General features: G+C 35.7%; 1 protein-coding gene across 5 annotated transcripts in view; it reads left to right on the forward strand.

Moving 5' to 3' along the window:
• The window catches only part of LOC150104193 (ras-related protein Rab-9A-like), a 240211-nt gene extending 222947 nt beyond the window's left edge, over nt 1-17264 (forward strand). For all 5 annotated transcript variants that reach the window (XM_090397306.1, XM_090397301.1, XM_090397304.1 and 2 more), the window contains exon 2: nt 9557-17264. In XM_090397306.1, coding sequence (XP_090253432.1) covers nt 9634-10281 — 648 coding nt within the window. In that variant the 5' untranslated portion in view covers nt 9557-9633 and the 3' untranslated portion in view covers nt 10282-17264. The remainder of the gene's footprint in view (nt 1-9556) is intronic.
• Nucleotides 17265-20986: the final 3722 nt, after the last annotated feature.

A 20986-nucleotide genomic window follows, 5' to 3' on the forward strand; every position in this document is an offset into this window, starting at 1 on the left:
AGTAGTCAGAGCTTATTTCTTTACTGTACGATTCGCCAAAAGGTGCACAAATACAATTACTGAAATAAGAGCCAACAGGCTTCACTTCAGCGAAGTAAAATATTCGAAATTAAGTGGATATTGAATACCACATTATTTCTTAGCCGAATAAGAAACTCAAAGATAGGAAATCTAATCTAAGAGTTTCATACCGAATATAGAAAACTATTATTATTATTGTTCCGGGCAACTCCAAGGAGTCGACAGGCTCATCGAGGGAGGCCCTAACATCATGTCAAGAACAACTATTCGACATTCACACAGTATGTATCATACCTTGCCTTGAACTCATTCACGGTCGTAGCACCCACAACAGACTGGAAGCTTATTCCACTCTTTCACCACTCTCCAAGTAAAAAACCTAGCTCTAACTTATCAACCACGATCTTACCCAGCTTCCATGCATGGCCCCTAGTCCTCCCACCACCACTCATATTTTCAAAAATATCTTCTGGATCAATCTTATAGAAACCCTTCAGTAATTTGAATGTCTCAATCATATCACCCCTCCTTCGCCTATCGTCCAATCTCTTCAACCCACAAATCTTCAACCTATTCTCATAAGGTTCATTCCACAGACCTTCTATCATCTTGGTCACTCATCTCTGGATCCTCTCCGCTTCCTCCCCATCACAAAGAAACCCTGGTGCCCATAACTGGGCACAGTAGTCCAGATGGGGTCTTATCAAGGCTCGATACAGAGGAACAACAACTTGTTTGTCTCTGCATGTTAAAGTATTTTTCAGTAGCCAAGTGATTTGATGAGCTGATTTAGTCACTTTTGCAATGTGCCCCCTAAACTTCAATTCCCTATCCACCAACACTCCCAAATCCCTGGCCTCATCAATCTCCTGGAGTACGGTTCCACCAATGCGGTATACTGCTGCTATTCTTTTCACCCCAAAGTGCATAACCTTACACTTTGCCACATTAAATTGACATCCATTTTTCCTAGCCCAGTCCTCCAAACTATCCAAATCATCCTGCAAAATTTTGACATCCTGTGCACTCACAATTGCTCTACCCAACTTTGCATCATCAGCAAACAAGTGAACACTTCCTCTCAAATCCTTTCCTATATCATTGATGAACAAATTGAAAAGCAGTGGTCCAAGAACAGAGCCTTGTGGCACACCACTAGTCACAAGCCGTCTTTTAGACTCCACTCCTGCATAACCACTCTCTGGTATCTCTCCTTCAACCACCCTCCTATCCATCTCACCAACTCTATATCTATCCCCATCTGCTCCAGTTTACTGATTAGGGTTCCATGTGGTATCCTGTCAAAGGCCTTGGCAAGGTCCAGTAGTATCACTGTAAACCCATTACCCCTATCCAGTTCAGCCGTCACTTTGTTATGAAACGTGAGCAAGTTACTGAGGCATGATCTACCTTTCACAAAACCATATTGTCCCCCATACAATATCCCATTTTCATCTATCCAATCCTGTATTCTTTTCTTGACTAATTTCTCTAAGACCTTGACAATGATTCCTGATATGCTAATCGGTCGGTAATTTACAACGGCAGTCTTGGAACCACCTTTATGCAGTGGAACTATTTTCCCTTCTTTCCACCCCCTCGGGACTAACCGAGACTCAAATTAAACAAAATGGTCAAGGGTACTGACAATTCTTTAACTGCTTCTCGTACGACACGAGCTGGTATACCATCCAATCCCACGGATGTATTGACATTGAGGTTATGCAATAGACTACTCACCTCCATTTCATTAACCACAATTCCCGTATAATCTACTGGTTTATTCGTTTCTGCAATGTCACCACCTGGATGATATATACTTGCAAAGTGCTCACTCAGTAACTCAACTACGTCAACTGATTCAGTTACCTCCCTACCATTGGCATTCTTTAAAATCATTCTGCCATGTACATTTTTCCTTTTACTTGCTACATATCTAAAAAACTGTTTAGGATTCTCTTTAGCCTGCATGGCCAATGTTCTTTCGTAATCCTTTTTTGCTTTTCTTACCACACTCGTTACCCTTCTGGCCAGCGCTTTATACCGTTCATGTGCCTGCCAGTCACCTTTCTCCTTAAATTCCCTCCATAGTTGTTTCTTTTTTTGCAGCTCAAGCTTAATGGTGTTATTTATCCATTTAACGCCTACTTGGTTTATTATTCGGACTCTAGGTTTACAGTCAGCCATTGCTTCATGCAAACACTTCTTAACTGCCTCCCATGCACTATCAACTTCTAGTCCTTGCAGCTGTACATGCCATGGCACCGAACCAATCAAACTCCTAAGCTTGTCATACTTTCCAGCCCAATAATTCCACATGTACCCTGTCTTAATTGAAAATTCCACACCTTTAGCCACCTCCCAAGTCAAGACCCTATGATCACTCTCACCAATTGGTGGCAATGTGGTCATATTTGTTACAGCCAAATCCTCAGATGTAATTACTAGGTCAAGCACTCTCTGACCCCTAGTATTTTCCATTACATGCTGTCGCAGATAGTTATCCCTTAATAACCGCATAAAATCCAATTCCTTCCTCCCATGTGTCCTCTCCTCACTCCAATCAATGCGACCATAGTTGAAATCCCCCATAATAATTACACTTCCACTCATTTCTTCTATTTGCTTGTGCATACTGTCACCACCATCTTTTCCATCACCTGGTCTATAGCAGCACCCAATTGTATATTTAGTTCTGCTAGCCACAATCTCACACCAAATGGCCTCAAATGTGCTCTTTTCTCTATCCTGCATTTCAACTTCTATTCTCCTTGGCTGTAGCTCATCAGCTATCATCAACAATACTTCTCCCCCCATTTTATTTTCCCTGTCATTCCTGAAAACACTACCCATCACATTCAATCCCACTAGCTATATCATCTACAGTCAGCCATGATTCACTAATACCAATAACCTGTGGTCTGGAAGTGCCAACCATGGCCAAAAACTCTTCCTTCTTGTTCCTAATACTCCTAGCATTAGTGTACATGAATTTAAGACCCCCCCCCCCCCATTAGCCCCAACCCTACCTTGATGCCTTATATTAACTATCCCACTCTGATTTGTTGTCCTTATTTGCTCGGGCATATTATATTCATTCTTACATTCAGCAACACTTTCTCAAGTCTCCTTACACCATAACCATTCAAATGCAAGCCATCCATCTTATATAGATCCTTTCGCCCATCGAACTCACTCCACACATCCACAAATTCCACACCACTCGTCATACATAACCCACGCATAAAGTCATTTGCAATTATGGCCCTCATTTTAAACATTTCACTGTCATACCGTGGCAAAAGACTAATCATTCTAACTCTCTCACTCTTTTCTTTTGCTACCTCAAACAATTCATTCAGGTCTTCTATCATTTCCATTTTATCTCCTTTCAAATCATTCGTACCTGCCACAACAATCATTTCTTTCACCCTTTCCTTTTGCTCTCTAATAGACTCAGTTACATCCTTTATGGTCGCACCAGGTTGGTACGATTTTGTCAAATCCTCTACTAACGAGTCTCCATACAGCACTCTATCCTTCATTTTGTTCATGTTCACACTCATACGCCTATTTTTCCTGTCATACTTTTTATTATTGGTTGGTTCATTCAGTCGACTTATGCTCATATGCTCTAGCTGCTGTTTTGCCCTTTGTATCGCACCATTCAACAACGCGATCTCACTCATTGCATCTATCTCATCTTTTTTATTCTCTGTAAAACTATTAATACTATCATTCACACTCTCACAATTCTCTGGTACAACCTCGCCGTTTCTTGTCATATCCCTATTATCTTCATTCTGAAGTTTGACAAAAATATCACACTCACGATCCGAAATACACTTCAATTCCTCATTCTCCCTACATTTTCTACACACACTCACTCCTTTATTATCATCTAACCACACTCTGACCACACTCCGCAAAGCGCATTTCGCAGATAGTACACTGAATCATCTCCTTTACATTACCGTTCTTGAAAGAAGATGGCGAACCATCATTACTGGCCGCCATTTTCCTTCGTACTGGAGCCATACTTACTAGTAACGTATTTTATCAAATTATAAATTATAAACACCAAAAACATACAAACAGATGCACTAAGATACGCAAGGCAAACAAAACTATGCAATATTAAAGTAAATTTATCAACGATAACTGAAAATAACGCTTATGTTATCTGGAGCTTTCACGAACACTACACACTACGAATCCCTCTAGCAGCGACTTCCCGACATAGATTATGTTATAAAACACTTTAGTACACTAACCGCACTAATAAAACTACAATAATATACTAAAATTACACAATTAAATCTAACAAAATATTAATAAATCAACAAAAATCACAAATCTTTCATGAGCTCTCCGACAGTACGTCCTTTCACCAGCTAACCTCGACACTAGACCTCAAACTATTTTCATGAATTTCATGCCGAAACTATATAAAGTATATAGTTTCAGCATGAAATTCTTAATTAGATTTCCTATCTTTGAGTTTCTTATATGGCTAAGAAATAATGTGGTATTCAATATCCACTTAATTTTGAATATTTTACTTTGCCGAAGTGAAGCCTGTTGGCTCTTATTTCAGTAATTGTATTTGTGCACCTTTTGCGAATAGTACAGTAAAGAAATAAGCTCTGACTACTGAAACTTTAGTATTGCATCTAGGTCTACCTACTCACTGACAAGACCTCAAAAAAGGTCGAAACCAGTCTGGGTAGTGACCATCTCTCACAATGTAGAACAATAATACATCTCCTAGGAGCTGTGTTTTGCATTATGGGAAAATACTAAAGACTGAATGGAGCTTACACCACCTTTACTACGAGTTGCCCAGCATTGCACTATCAGGTGTTAGCTTACGCTTGGTCTCGCCGAACTTTATATAGTTTTCTATATTTGATATGAAACTCTTAGATTAGATTTCCTATCTTTGAGTTTTTTATTCGGCTAAGAAATAATGTGGTATTCAATATCCACTTAATTTTGAATATTTTACTTCGCCGAAGTGAAGCCTGTTGGTTCTTATTTCAGTAAAAATAACAATGTGTGTTATTAGACTGCTAATTAGGATTATATTATTATTATTATTATGGGAGTCCTTAGACTCATCGAGGGAGGCCCTAAACATCTTGTCCACACAACTATACGACATTCTCACAGTATCTATCATACCTTGCCTTGAACTCACTCACTGTCATAGCACCCACAACAGACTCTGGCAGCTTATTCCACTCATTTACCACTCTAAAAGTAAAGAACCCAGCTCTAACACCCTTGCTAACCACACTCTTGCCCAGCTTCCATAGTGTCCCCTAGTTCTCCCACAACCACCAGTCCTGATCTCAAAAATATCCTCTGAATTAATCCTATAGAAACCCTTTAGCAATTTGAATGTCTCACTCATATCTCCCCTTTTCTGCAACCCACAAATCTTCAACCTGTTCTCATAAGGTTCATTCCATAGACCTGCTATCATCTTGGCCACTCGCTTCTGGATCCTCTCCACCTTCTCGCCATTAAGAAGTAACCTAGGTGATCAACAAATCTGGGCACAGTAGTCGAGATGAGGTCTTATCAAGGCTCGGTACAGAGGTATAATAACTTGCTTGTCTCTGATCGCTAAAGTATTTTTCAATAACCAAGTGAGTTGATGAGCTGATTTAGCCACTTCTGCAATGTGCTCCCACCCCTCCTAAACTTCATCTCCCTATCCACCAACACTCCCAAGTCCCTGGCCTCATCAATCTCCTAGAGTACAGTTCCACCAATGTGGTATACTGCTGCTAATCTTTTCACCACCGAATGCATAACCTTACATTTTGTCACATTAAATTGACATCCATTTTCCTTACCCCAGAACTCCAATCTATCCAAGTCATCCTGCAAGATTTTGACATCTTCTGCATTCACTATTGTGCTACAAAACTTTGTATCATCAGCGAACAAATGAACTGTTCCTCTTAGATCCTTCCCTATATCGTTAATGAACAAATTAAACAGCAGTGGTCCAAGAACAGAACCCTGTGGCACACCACTAGTCACAGGCCATCTTTTGGACTCTACTCCTGAATAAACTACTCTCTGATATCTCTCCATCAACCTCCCACCTATCCATCTCACCAACACTATATCCATTCCCATATTATTATTATTATTATTTGACACCTCCAGGGAGTCCAAAGACTCATCGAGGGAGAGTGTGCCAACAGCATCGAACGATTGGACCCCTTCGAACTACTAGCCGCGCTCAAACTTACTTAACTGAGCCATTAGTAGCAGAGGCTCTACCAATCACCCAACCTTTGGTTATAATTCCATGCGGTATCCTGTCAAATGCCTTAGCCAGGTCCAGCAGTATCACTGTAAACCCATTTCCCTTATCCAGTTCAGCCGTCACTGTGTTATAAAACTTGAGCAAGTTACTGAGGCATGATCTACCCTTCACAAAGCGATGCTGGCGCCCCCCCCCCCCCCATACAGTATCTCATTTTCATCAATCCATTCCTGTATTTTTCCCTTGACTACTTTCTCCAAGACCTTGACAACGACTCCTGATATGCTGATTGGTCGGTAATTTGCAACAGTATTCTCGGATCCTCTTTTATGCAGTGGAACTATTTCCCCCTCTTTTCACACCTTTGGGACTAAACCAGACCCGAGACTTAGATTAAACAACGTGGTCAAGGGCACTGATAATTCTTTAGCCACTTCACATAAGACCCATGCCAGAATACCATCCAATCCCACAGATGTATTCACATTAAGGTTCTGTAATAGACTATTCACCTCTACTTCATTCATCACAGTTCCCATATAAACTAATGGTTCCTTCATTTTTTTCAATGTCACCACCTGGATGATATACTCTTGCAAAGTGCTCGCTCAGTAATTCCACTATATCGACGGATTCAGTGACCTCCTTACCATTATCATTCCTTAAAATCATTCTGCCATGTACAGTTTTTTTTTTGCTCGCAGCATATTGAAAGAACTGTTTGGGATTCTCTTTAGCTTGCATAGCTAGTTTCCTTTCATAATCCGCTTTTGCTTTTTTTACCACACTCGTCACCCTTCTGGCCTGCGCTTTATACCGTTCGTGTGCCTGCAGGTCACCTTTCTCTTTAAATTCCCTTCACAGTTGTTTCTTTTTTTGCAGCTCAAGCTTAATGGTGTTATTCATCCATTTAACCCCTACTTGTTTTATTATTCAGACCCTAGGTATATAATCAGACATAACCTCCTTTAAATGTTCCTTGACCACTTCCCATGCTCTATCGACATCCAACCCTTGCAGTTTTACATTCCATGGCACTGATCCAAGCAATCTCCTAAGCTTGTCATAGTTGCCAGCACGGTAATTCCACATATACCCCCGTATTAATCAAATTCCACACCTTTAGCCACCTCCCAGGTCAAGACCTTATGATCACTCTCACCAATAGTAGGACAATGTACAGGAGCATGGGACCTTGTACATGCCGGTTAGCATCAGAGGTGAGAGTTTATCTTTAGGAAAAGGTAATCAATTGTAGATTTGGTTGATTGGTTTGTAGGTAGCAGTCAATTTATATTTCTTCATAATTTTTGAAATACATTTGGACATGCCTTTGACATAAGGTACATGAATCCTACAGGTTTGTTCTTGTCTAGGTTGATGTGTGGGGGACGTGACTGATGAAATTTTTTGAGTTGTTTTTGGATTGTATCCATTTTGTATGGCTGTATTTTTGATTATTTCCAATTCTTGGTTTAAAGATTCTTGGAGTAGCAGAATCTGTGTGCTCTGGTTATTAATGACGCCAAATTTTTGAGATGAATGATGAGCCGAAGAATCATGAATGTAGCGTCCTGAAAAAATGGGAATGGATATACCATGATACTTTGGACTCTGCAAAAACTTTTAACAGGATACAGTACGAAAGACTGTTGCATAAGTTGGAGGATATGGGATTGGATTATAAGCAATTAGTTTGGATAAGAGGATGGCTGAATGACAGGTATCAAAAGTGGTGTGTGTTGGGGGGGGGGGGTTTGCAAATATAACTCAGAACAATAGCAGTGCTGAAATGTATATCGACATGTAAGGGTAAGGAAGCCATTCTTGCATGTTATAAGGCCTTGATATGAGCTCACCTGGATTATCTTGTGCAGATTTGGTCTCCTGGTTTTTGAGGTGATGCAGATATATTAAAGAGAGTCTAAAGAATGATGTTACAGGTGATATTGGGATTGGGAAATGCAGATTACAAGGATAGATTCCTTAGTGTAGACTGTAGACACTGGCAAACAGGGGAGAGAGAGAGAGAGGAAGAGGATAATATGATAGACCTACAAACTTCTGAAAGGGTCAGAATGCAGCAAAGCGGGTGGGAGGTTTTTCTTTTGTAGAGCATCATGTTGGACTGGAGGTGGTGAGTGCAAGGTGTGTGAATAAATTCGAAGAAAAAAGAAAGCTGGTGTGAGTGTGTAGTCATCCTCAATCTACTCCCTGTAGGTTTCTAATAAAGATAATATTTGATAATTGAATGCCATAGAGAATTAATTCAAAGATAAAACAAAGTTTTAGTTCTTGATATTGTAATATATTTAATGTATTATTTCTCTCTAGTGCATCTGAACTTGCTCTATTGTATTTGTAACATGTTCATTTTGAGTGTGATGTCTATTGATACAGCAGATGAAATGCAATTTAATTAAAACTTTTTTAAACATATATATTTAATATTACTATATGATTATTATTTGCATCCTCTGATTTTTAAACGTTTGAGGTGAATGGACTTGAATATCACAATGTCATTATCCTTGTTAATGTATGATCAGTATCCAATATAAACTTAATCTAATTTGTTAAAGCTACCAAGCAATTTTATAAGATAGGTTTTAATCCTTTTTTCCCAAGTGAATCAAACAGACAAATAAGCCAAGTTTGCGCCTGAACGTAGTTGAAGTCTGAGGCAACTCATAGTAAAGGTAGAGTAAGCCCCGATCACTTTCCATAGTATTTCCCCCTAATGCAAAGCACGTCCCCGCGGAGATGTATGATGCTATGCATTAAAGGCAAGGGACACTACCCAGACCGGTTTCGACCTTTATTGAGGTCTCGTCAGTGGGAGCCAGACCCATAAATGCCGACGAGAACTCAATAAAGGTCGAAATTGGTCTGGGTAGTGTCCCTTGCCTAGCATCATACATCTCCGCAAGGGGATGTGCTTTGCATTAGGGGAAAATACTAAGGAAAGGGATTGGAGCTTATTCCACCTTTACTACGAGTTGCCTAATACTTGAACTCGTAGTAAAGGTGGAATAAGTTCCAATCATGGCTTGTTTGTCTGTTTGCTTCACTTGGAAAAAAGGATTAAAACCTATCTTATAAAATTGCTTGGTATCTTTAACATAGTATACCCAAGTTAAAAAAAAACTTTCTTAATCTAATTTGTGCTCATTTCAAATGTTGAAAGATTTTAAACTGAATTTATGTCTCAGTCATTTAATCTTATGGTGGATTTTTATATATTTTCAGACCTTTTTGAAGAACTGTTATTGTAAATCTTCACTGATCATTTTAGCTGAAACCAGAATGGACATATTCTGAGAGCAATGGCCACTGTGAAGGATACCAAACACAATAATCGTGGTATACATAAATCTCCACTTCTGAAAGTTGTTCTTCTTGGAGATGGAGGAGTTGGTAAAAGCTGCCTCATGAATCGCTTTGTGAATGGCCAATTTACAGATTCCTATCACACTATCGGTGTTGAATTTTTGAATAAGGATATTTCTGTGAAAGGTGAAGTGTATACATTACAGATCTGGGATACTGCAGGACAGGAACGGTATCGCTGTTTGCGAACTCCATTCTATAGAGGTTCTGACATCTGTATGTTGACTTATAGTATTGATGATAGGAAAAGTTTTCAAAATTTGGTAATGTGGAGAAAGGAATTTTTACTTTATGCTGATATAAGAGACCCATCATCATTTCCTTTTGTTATTGTTGGCAATAAGGTTGATGTACAGCCTGATCTCAGGGATGTAAGCATGCAGGATGCACAAGAATGGTGTAGACAAAATGGTAATCTGCCTTTTGTTGAGACAAGTGCTAAGGATGCAACAAATGTAGAACAAGCCTTTTATATGGCAGTAGAGAACTGGCAACAAATGGAAGAAAGAATGGAAAAGCCATGTGTTCAAGAAACTGTTAACTTAAAAAAGCATAGTCAAAAAACATCATGCTGTGGGTATTAGTTGCACATGTTCTAATGAAATGATTATCAGTTTTAAGAGCATATTGTTAGTGGTTCTAAATTACTTTCTGTAACTAATTGTGCATTCCATAAGTTTCCCCTTTAGAAACAATAACAGCAACAAAAATTGGATTGGACATTTAAAATTTGAACATGTACTATACACAGTTGAGTTGGTTACCAGGAGTATTATACTATAAAATGGGAAACAAAATTTGCTTCTATGTGTTAGTGCATGAATTATTTGTACATTGTATACTTTTGAAGACAAGTAGTATATTTTACAAATGTTTCATATAGTTCATTGTTCATGAATAAATTATAGACAGTTTCTTTTTAATTTCATATCTCATAGTGATAGTTATTGTAATTCATTCCTTATGGGTATTGCAATCATTTTAATTCAAATCCAAAACACTCTTATATACATAAGGTTTCCACTTTGACTCTCTGAATAAAAGAAGAAAAACTCCATTATTCTTTGGGACACTTCATCTCTGTGCACCTTCCAGAAATGGCTGATTTGCTCACCAGAGGTGAAGAGCCAAGATGATTTCTGAAATGTTTCAATACTTTTTACTTAGCTCACTTGGTCTGCTGAATTATCCCTTTTATTCCTGAAATTCATCTCTAGTCATGAGTGTTTTTGTCACTGGCTTTTTCATGAAAGCACATATCAAAACAAGCTTCAGTTTAACTTTCAAACTAAGTTTTCATATAGATAAATCATGAAGAGAGCTTATGAACATAATATATAATGCTAATATTTTTTTTTATTGCAAGTTAATTAGTATATATAATATACACTAATTTTTAGTTTATATAATCTAATCATATCCTCTGGTATAATCAAAGACAGTCATTTTGTTGTTGTTGTTGTTGATTTAGTCAGAGGATGACAGGATACATTGCCATTATAAATTCTTATAATGGACAGTTATGCTGATAAAGTGAACATCACCAAAATTATATAATAGTTAATAAATACCAAAAAGTGGACTAGCAAGCCATGTGCTGCTTAATGCCCTTCACACAATAAGTTGAAGAACCATTAGCATAAAAAGACTGCTATTCTGGGAATCAGTTATGCTCTACAGAATACTCCTAATTTAAATAAATCTGGATGGGAAAAAAAGAATATTGCTTGATATTTAGGAGACTGTCATTCTCCAACTAAATTAATAAAAAAAAATCTGGCATAGTCAGAATATCTGAATACTTGATTTCTTGTTCTTATTGTTATAATTTATATATCTGTTATCATTGACCTAAAAAATGTCTTATTTACTAAAAGATTTAATTTTTTTTTACTTGTATTGGGTTAAGTCATTAAGTTTTTATTAGATCAGTTTAACAGATTTAAATTTTTCCCCCATTATTTTTTAATAAATAGTGCATGTATATTCAAATCATATGTATATGTAGTCCTATTCAAACTGGTCTTCAAAAAAGATTCTATTGCAAAAATAAAATTGCACTTTGTCGTTATGTTCTTATAGTAAAATATACTGGAAATAAGTTTGGAAGCAAAGTAACAGTTTGCAGATATTTCAATAATGGATGATACTTAGGCTACATTTTTTTGCTGATGCAAAAATTTTGAAATGGACTTGTACTACATGTAATTTATTTAATAAAGTAATTAATGAAATGTAATTTTCACATTTCTTCAAAGATCCTTACAGTAAGAAAGGCAATGAACCATGTTGTTTCACTGGACCTGATCTTACGCTTACTGTTTTTAAATATGTATGCTGTTGATAAAATGAGGTTATATCTCCATTCTTGTAAAAGTGTTCTTCACTGCAAGTTGTTACTGGGATAATTCATCAGATGAATAGATAATGTTATGAGAGAGAGAGAGTCATTGCTGTAATGCACTGATATACAGTTTCACCAATGATGAACCTTTGGTATAACTCCAATCATAAATTATCAACTGCTGTTAGACCAAGCAAAGTGGAGAGGGGACACAATGTGGATCAGTGTCTCATGGTTTGTACAAGACCCATCCTTAATGTTTTCAGGTAGCATGAACTGCTAAGATATTTTGATCTGCTCTTGCATAGATATAAGGATAACAATCTATGAGCACAATTAGATTCTCTTCTTTAAAAAAATAAATAAATGACTGATTAAACATTAATGCTGCTCAGAATCAGATGGCAAGAAACCTAGAATCATCTGATGCAGCCCTCCAAATACCAGAAATCTGAAAACAGAAATTAGTCATTGTTCAGACTTTTTATAGATTAAAACATCTATTCAAGCAGGCATCCCTTAACATTTAAGACTCCCAAAGAATTTATATTTAGCAGTTATTAGCTTCAACACTCACTAACAGATTAGTTTTTCACTATCCTATCATTTATTTTATTTGAAATATTTTGTTTTGTAAATGCTGTAATTTTCTTAAAAATTACAACAAGTTCTTTTCATGTAAAAAAAAAAAAAAAAAATGCAGTGATCATTAACCTGCATGTTTCTTTCAGATATCTATATTTTTGTGATGAATTAAAAGCCACTGTATCACTTCCCTCACACACACACCAAAAATGCTAGTCATTAGATCTTAGATTATATATGTTACCAGCAAAGTGTGAAATGCAGGCATTCTATAGAATGCCTAGGCGTTTTTTGGCAAAGTATGAAATGTCTGTTTTTTTTAATATTTTACATACTTTCCCTGGGCATTATATAGAATGACAAATACTATTTTGGATATATTTTCATTTTGAAGTTTTAAATTTTGCCACTATGGGAAGGTTAGGTGCTCACGGTTGTTATGAGTGTGACAGACGATGGTTTTTACCGACTTGGAACTGCTGAAGGAATTTTAAACCAACTCTATGCCAGATCACAATTCACTTCATGTCTCAAGGACTTACTGAGAGTTGGAGATGTTCCTGATCATGAAATAGCTCTCCAGTCAGCTGCTTTCACAGGTAGCGGCCAACGGTTTGTGAGGTGTACTTGCAAGACCAAGTGCCGAAATTTGAAGTGCTTTTGTATGAAAAAGGCAGTTAAGTGCAATTCAAAATGCCATTCCAGAACGTCTCCAATTCTCAGTAAGTCCTTGAGACATAAAGTGAATTGTGATCTGGCATAGATTTGGTTTAAAATTCCTTCAGCAGTTCCAAGTCGGTAAAAATCATCGTTTGTCACACTCATAACAACCCCAGCACCTAACCTATCCTCCCCATGGCAGCAAAATTTAAAACTTCAAAACCTAACCTAATCAGTTTGAGGTCAGTAAAAACCATCGTCTGTCACACTCATAACAACCGCTAGCACTTAACCTAACCTTCCCATGGCGGCAAAATTTAAAACTTCAAAATTAAAATATATCTTAAATAGTATTTGTCATTCTATATAATGCCTAGGGAAAGTATGTAAAATATTAAAAAAAAACAGACGTTTCATACTTTGCCAAAAAAAAAAAAAACGCCTAGGCATTCTATAGAATGCCTGCATTTCACACTTTGCTGGTAACATATACAGTATATAGGGATTAAGTATCTGTGGTTGGGTAAATGCTTAATATTTGGAGAGTCAAAATCAGCATTTTTGATTTCATAATGTATACATATATGTATACATATATATATATAATATATGATAGAATATTACTATTGCCAGCTGCAGAAATGTTGTTGATAAAGATTACCAACAGTAATTTGAGAATTATAAAAATCAAACATTATCTTTGACATTTCATATCACCAAACTAATGACTTCCAAATTACTTAGAGGCCATTTATGCATCTTTTGATATTGAACAAAAAAAAATTTTTTTTTTTTAAATGTCTTGTTTGTTTAGTAACTGGATAAGTATGATGTGGCAGATGCCATAGATGCTTGAAATTGGTCTGATGACTAGGGTTTATATATTTTTGAAAAAAAAAAAAAAAAAATACGGGACATTTACGGTTTGAATAAACCAAACAAATTTTTTTTGCTTTTCTTACCTACGAACATCAGCAAAGGGAAAAGAATTTAATTAATTATAGCAATCTTAAAATTGAAGTTTAAACAATACTAAATCATTGATCTTTGCCTGTGATATATTTCTCAAGTAAAGAATGATTATAATGTTGGAGGTTTAATGGATTTTTTACAACACTCAGAAAGGATTAAAAAGAATTTAATACTTCCTATATTTCGTCCTAGTCACTAGGACATCTACGGGGATTACAAAAATAACTAATGTAACATACCACAAATATCATACAATACTAAGTCCAACCACGTGGGCGACACTGAAGTCCTATCTAGGTGGAGCGCCCTCTAAGGGCGGTTGTAGGTGGCCTGGAATATAAAGTAGGATTTCTGGTGATGAGTGTTTCCCAAATTTTTGGAGGCTTAATGCAACCATATTTATTAAGATTTGGTTGATTTCTAAGAGCTGCTGCTGCTTCCAAGAATAGTCTCTCTTTCTTGAATTTGCTGTGATAGAGCATGGTGGTTTTCTTCCATGATACTCTGTGGGTGGTGTCCAAGACATGGTCAGCCAAGCCTGAATGACCATAGTTGTGTTGCCCTATTACCCATACATATTCTGTAAGTTGGTCTGCAGTTTCACACGGTAAATCTAAAAACTCTAGAACCATAGTTTTGATGGCCTCTTCTGGTATGAAGTATCGAACTAGAACTGGAACTATTTTCAAAGCACCGTGGTTAGAACTGCTATCATTATTGACACATAATTAGCTTTCTTAAGTTCGTTTCTGAAAACAGCCATTGCATAAGGTGCTAATACACTCACAATTATAGCTTGAGTCTTCTTTAGACCGCAAGTGAACTTTTTGTCATATAGTTTCTGGATTATTTTCGACGTGCAGTCCATCGAACTGAAACTCTGGTTGTACATGCATACATGATATACAAATGTAGCTTCATCAGCTGCAAGATTTCTTTACATTTCACCCACTGTTTTTTTAGAAAAATAATCTGACACTTTACTACTTACACTTGCATTTTCTGCTAATTTGTGTCTTTTCATAGCGATGTGCTGCGTGATATCTGACCGACTGCCATGTTGTATGCTGAATATTGCATTACATTATGTACATTTCACTTTCTCATCGACTTTGCCATCAGAATTACATGGTATAATAAAAGGGTATTCAGTCCTTAGCTTTTCTGTGAGAACACACTTTCTCTTTGGCATTTTAAAGGCATATAAAATAATAAAACTAATTACATTTCATAACAGAACTGTGTCATATCAAATAAGCCGTGCTTAGTTATTACAGCGTCCGCTAGTTGCATTATTCTCGCAACATGTCGGTATTGTTAATTGATAAGACAATTTTATGATCAATAACTAATATCAATTTCTTGGCAATTACATGTTTTATGTTTAAGAATGGGAATGTTAAACACAAATTACAGGACAATTCTGCGTCCCGAAGAGTTTTTATCGGGACGCCAGGACACAAACTCGTAATAAGGGACAATCCCGTAAAATATGGGACGTATACGAACCCTACTGATGACTCTTATTTTAATCAGCAGGATCATTAAAGATTTCTAATGTATATGAAAAGTTAAATTATATGCATTTGTTACAAACATTTATTTTAGACTATTTCACATGAAGTATTGTTGGTAATGAGGAGACAACTTTGTTATTTAAAAAAATTTGTGGAAAACAGCATGAAACTCGTGGACTGTTTATGTAAATTTTATCGAGAGATCTTTTTAGACCAATAGTTTATTAGGCATCAAGTTGGGATGAAACAATAATAAATTCAGTTGAGCATAACATTGAGAATGGAATGAGGTATTGTGGATGCCTGAAATATTGCTAACTTATTAGAGAAATTGGCTTAATCTATTTTTTCTTACATATGGTATTCTAATTGAGGATGGAATAGTCATTTATTTCACAGGAATAGTGATATAATTTTCCTAAGAGAAAGTTTGCGGAACAGTTATGAAATTAATTCTTTGTTGCAGTAAAGTTTTGATAGTGTTTTCTTCTGATTAGCCATGTCTCTGTGAATTTAAGAGCTACATGCCAGGTGGCAAATTTTTATTTTCCATCTTTTGCCCGACTTTTGCTTTGCAACATAATTTTAATCACACCAAGTTACTTCTGTTTCCTTTTGCTGGAAATATAAAACTTGATCAAAGATTTGCATGTTTCTTTCACATGTCTTTACATCCATTCCTTTATATTGCATGTATATGCATTCTTTCTAAATAAAAAGTTTTACTTTCTCTCATTTTATCAGACTTAGACTATAATAGAATTTAGCTTTAGTTTTTCTAAGGAATGACAAATTTAGATGAATATTCTAAAGTCATTTATTTTACATGTACATAGTAGTTATGAAATGAAGTTTACGAGAAGTTCACTTGTAGAACAGATAAGTTAATTTCATTTGGGTGTCTGATGTTTTGTTAATTTTGACAACTTCCCTGATGCTGCTTATTTGTATCAGTTATCCTAGCATTATTTAAACTGAGATTTAAAAAAAATATATGTATATATAAATTATCAACATCAGTTCCTAAGTAATATTGTTTTATATGTGAAACACTTAATGTTAATCATTGTGATTGTCAAATGTAATTGAGTGTTTTCTCACAAATTGTGAAAAATATCACAAGTGTTTTTGAGTGCTTTCAGAACAGCAGATTGCATGAGGTGAGTTGTTGTTGCAGATAATTTTGTATATATAAGTCAGCATATTTCATGAATATAGTTTTATAATGGTAATTTTTTAATATTTAATCTTGATCATTGCATGCTAGATTACTGTATTTAATATTTCTAAAGAATCTACATCTATTTCTCTCTCTACGGTGTGTGTGTGTACAGGGAGAGGGAGAGATATATCACATTGATAAGAAAATTCCTGCTGTGATAAAAAAAGCATATCAAAATTTATGCTTACTGATTTGGCAAAAAAAATTGTTTTATTTAGAATTCCTCTAAAGTTATTAAAAATGAACTTTTTTTTACTATTGAAATAATTGTTTTATATCTTGATCTAAATGGAGAGAAGGACATAGGCTAGTGATTACAATAACAACCCACTTAGAATGACACCTTTTTTTTCAGTGCATAATCCTCTTAGCTTAAGTGGAATTAGGAGGATTGAGTCATAAAGCTTATCCAATTGGTTTTCTTACAGATGTATTTTCCAAAATCTCAGGTTGAGATGAACCTTTGCTAAGGACTGCAAGTTAATATACACTATAAATCCAAAAATGTGGCTGCAAAATCACTTGTCTCTAAATAGTAGTAACATATCATAAATTTGAAATTTTACATGAAATCAAAGGAGAACAATCAGGCTCAGTTGCAGACGAAAACAGTACATAATACTGACTGACCTGAATTTTAAAGACTAGTTTTAGGGTTGCTCATTCTAATTTTTTTTTTTTTTTTTTTTGGAAAATAAATTCTTCATAGTGGATTACAGAATAAATTTCCTTTAGAGCAGCATTATTGCATTTGGACTTCAGTTATTTTTAATCAATGTTTATTGTGTTATATGTTAATATGTACTGAGTAACAAGTAGTGTTAAGTCAGATTTTTGTCCCCCTCTCCCATTGCAAAAAGATTATGCTCCACAATTTGGAAAATGCTGTATTAGTAATCTTGTCATATGAGATATACAGACACTAACTTAACAGATGTGAACTTGTACATATGTAGTTTTCCATAAGGCAAGCTAGTGTTCAAGTTTTGAGTTGCAATAACTTATGGTGTGCTGCTAATGCATCACTGCTGTAACCAGATTTGGTCTTACTGTACAGAAATTGATAAAGCCCTCTTATCTTTTTAATAGTATTTTCAAAATGTTTCCATGTTTTAATTATGACAAGAAAGAGGTCAAAGAATAAAAGTAGTGGGTGTCTTGATTTAGAAAAGTTTGAAGGTAAGCAAAGCTTTGTGAACGTGACCACAAGTTTGAAAGGATATGAATACTTAAGTCAGTAATTATAACAAAACAACAGCGTATATATATGCTATATATGAAATGGGAAAAACTTCATTATGTTGATGGAAGACCAGATACAAAGGCATAATCCTTTAAGTGAGAGGGCCTATATGTTTTTATGCTGATATTAAAGCCAAGTATCCCAGATCTGAAAATGTTATACCAATTACAGTTAGTATAATCAGTCTAGAAATTGTGTTGGTTTCATAATATGAAATCAAGCAGTAGAGATGCTGAAATGTATCTGAATAAATCGAAAGAAATTATCAATAAATGTGGAGATTGACAAAATGGAGGGGGGGGGGGCAAAATGCATGTAAGAGGAATAAACAATGCCTCCTTTCAAAGCTGCCAAACATATTTGCTCTTTTTAAAGGTATAAAACTATGAAAGTTTCATAAAATTTTACAAAACTTTCATATTTGGCTTTGAAATAATGTTTGATCATTAATATCCACTATTTCTGTGTAATTTTTGTCACTGAAATTAAGCATATATAGCTTTTTTTATTAAGTACTTTTACTCGCCGACCAAGAGTTCATTTATGAAGCATACATTTCTCTGACATTTGATTTCTTTGGTATTGAATAGGAGTTTTTGCTCTCTTACAGATTGTCTAGTCTTTGAAGAGAACCAACCAGTTAAAAACAGCTGTCAGGCCAATGAAACCTTATCATATTGCATTAATAAAAGGCAAATATATGGATGGTCATATTCTTTTAATTTGTGCAAACTAAGGTAACTGTGATGCCGAGGACTGTATTCTCATAAGCTCTGGCCAATTTTCCAAAACTTTCATAGTTTCTACAAATGTTCAGCTTTGAAATAATGTTGGATCTTTAATACCTACTATTTCTATGTAATGAATTATGAACAGTTAACTATTCCAATACCTAGAGGCCCATCACTTAACCAATGATTTACCAGTATGGATTCTGCCACTCTAGATCCAAAACTTACATTGCCTACAATTGAACATTGCCATGGAGAGCATGAATAGCACAAGTTTATCCAAGCACTGCTGTTACACTTGACATTTGCAGAGAATTTAAACATGTCTGGCATTGAGTAAATTGCTAATCCTCTAATTAGTTTCCTCTCTTTGAACTTCTAAACCAATGCAGGAATGCTTAGAACTCTGTCACCTGTCTTCTTTCTCCTCTACACAAATGAACCTTCTCCTATGACCAATAATCATATCCATAGTTTTGCTGACAATAGTACACTCCATTCCTACTCATTTGACAGATCCTGCAATACATAAGCATCCTAAGCCTTGAAGGCCTTCTACAAAAAGTGCCTAAAAACACTGATCTCATTACCAAACAATATTCTTTGATAGAGCAAGATAACCTAGTAACCTATAATGCTGTTAAACACAGCATTTTACCTTCTTTTATCACAAAAAGGATTTCAAGGTGAATCTCCTCACTAATACACAAATACAGCCCCCTCTGGTCTTTCCTGGCATAAATATATCAGGTCAATAACTTCCTATGCTTCTAAAAAAAACTACATATCCTTTTCTGCAAATTTCTAGTCAGTCAAACATTTGTACGTTTGAGGTACAACAAAATCTTACATACATTTGAAGTAGATTAAATGACTGGAAGCTGAGAGATAAAATATATATATCTAGAAGCACTATTTTATTTAAATAAACCACACAACTAGTTTTGTCTTTCATAGAAGACTTCATCCGGTGCACTATATGAATAAGAGAGAAATACAACCATTGCAAGAGAATATAAATTATATAAATTATATTGCCAATGTATTAACATTTGAAGGCGTTCCATGTATTACTTTATTGGTGAGCACATACACACATTAAATGTGAATGCCAAAGTTGGACAGGAGCACAGTGACAATCAGAGAGATTATAGCTGAGGTTAGTGTTGAGCTGTATTTATTTTGTTATGTATCTCCCATGAAGGAGATACATAACAAAACAAACACTCTCTTACAAAAAGCCACGAAACATACGCCTTGCCGCTCGCTCTTTACATTCACTTATCCCAAGATTATATGGTCTCCCAAAGATACACAAGGAAAACCGCCCACTGAGACCAATTGTAGATAGTACTGACTTGCCTACCTACAGCTTATCTAAGTTTCTGGCTTCATCTTTAAAAGGTTTTACAGGAAATTCTTCGTCATATATAAAAAACTCAACAGATTTCGTCTCGAAAATCAAAAATTTAAAACTCCAGCCTTCAGATATCATGGTGAGTTTTGACGTGGTGGCTCTCTTTACAAACTTACCAACTCAAGAGGTTCTCGATATTTTAAAGAACAAGATTTCAAAAAAGATGTTTTCCATGCTATCATATTGCGTTCACTCCGGCTACTTTCAATATGAGAAGAAAATCTACAAACAAAATAAGGGATTGGCAATGGGAAGCCCCCTGTCTCCTATATTAGCTAACATCTTTTTTGAAGATTTTCAAACAAAAGGCAATCTCCTCAGCTATTCTTAAACCAAAATTTGGCTGAGATTTGTAGATGCCATATTTCTTATCTGAGAACATGGCACCGATAACCTTTAGTCTTTTTTTTAAATCATTTAAACAACTTCCACCAAAATATCAAATTAACAATGGAGGTTGAAAAAAAAATGGACTCTTCCCTTCCTGGACGTAAGACTTACTAGGACATCTGATTCTATTAAAATCTCAATCTTTAGAAAATCTACACACAGAGATAGATACCTGCATGCGTCCTCACATCACTAACCTGCACAGAAA

Source organism: Typopeltis vanoorti, chromosome 8 (assembly GCF_054136105.1).
Source record: "Typopeltis vanoorti isolate ZY-2024b chromosome 8, IOZ_Tvanoo_1.0, whole genome shotgun sequence".
Taxonomy (NCBI): domain Eukaryota; kingdom Metazoa; phylum Arthropoda; class Arachnida; order Uropygi; family Thelyphonidae; genus Typopeltis; species Typopeltis vanoorti.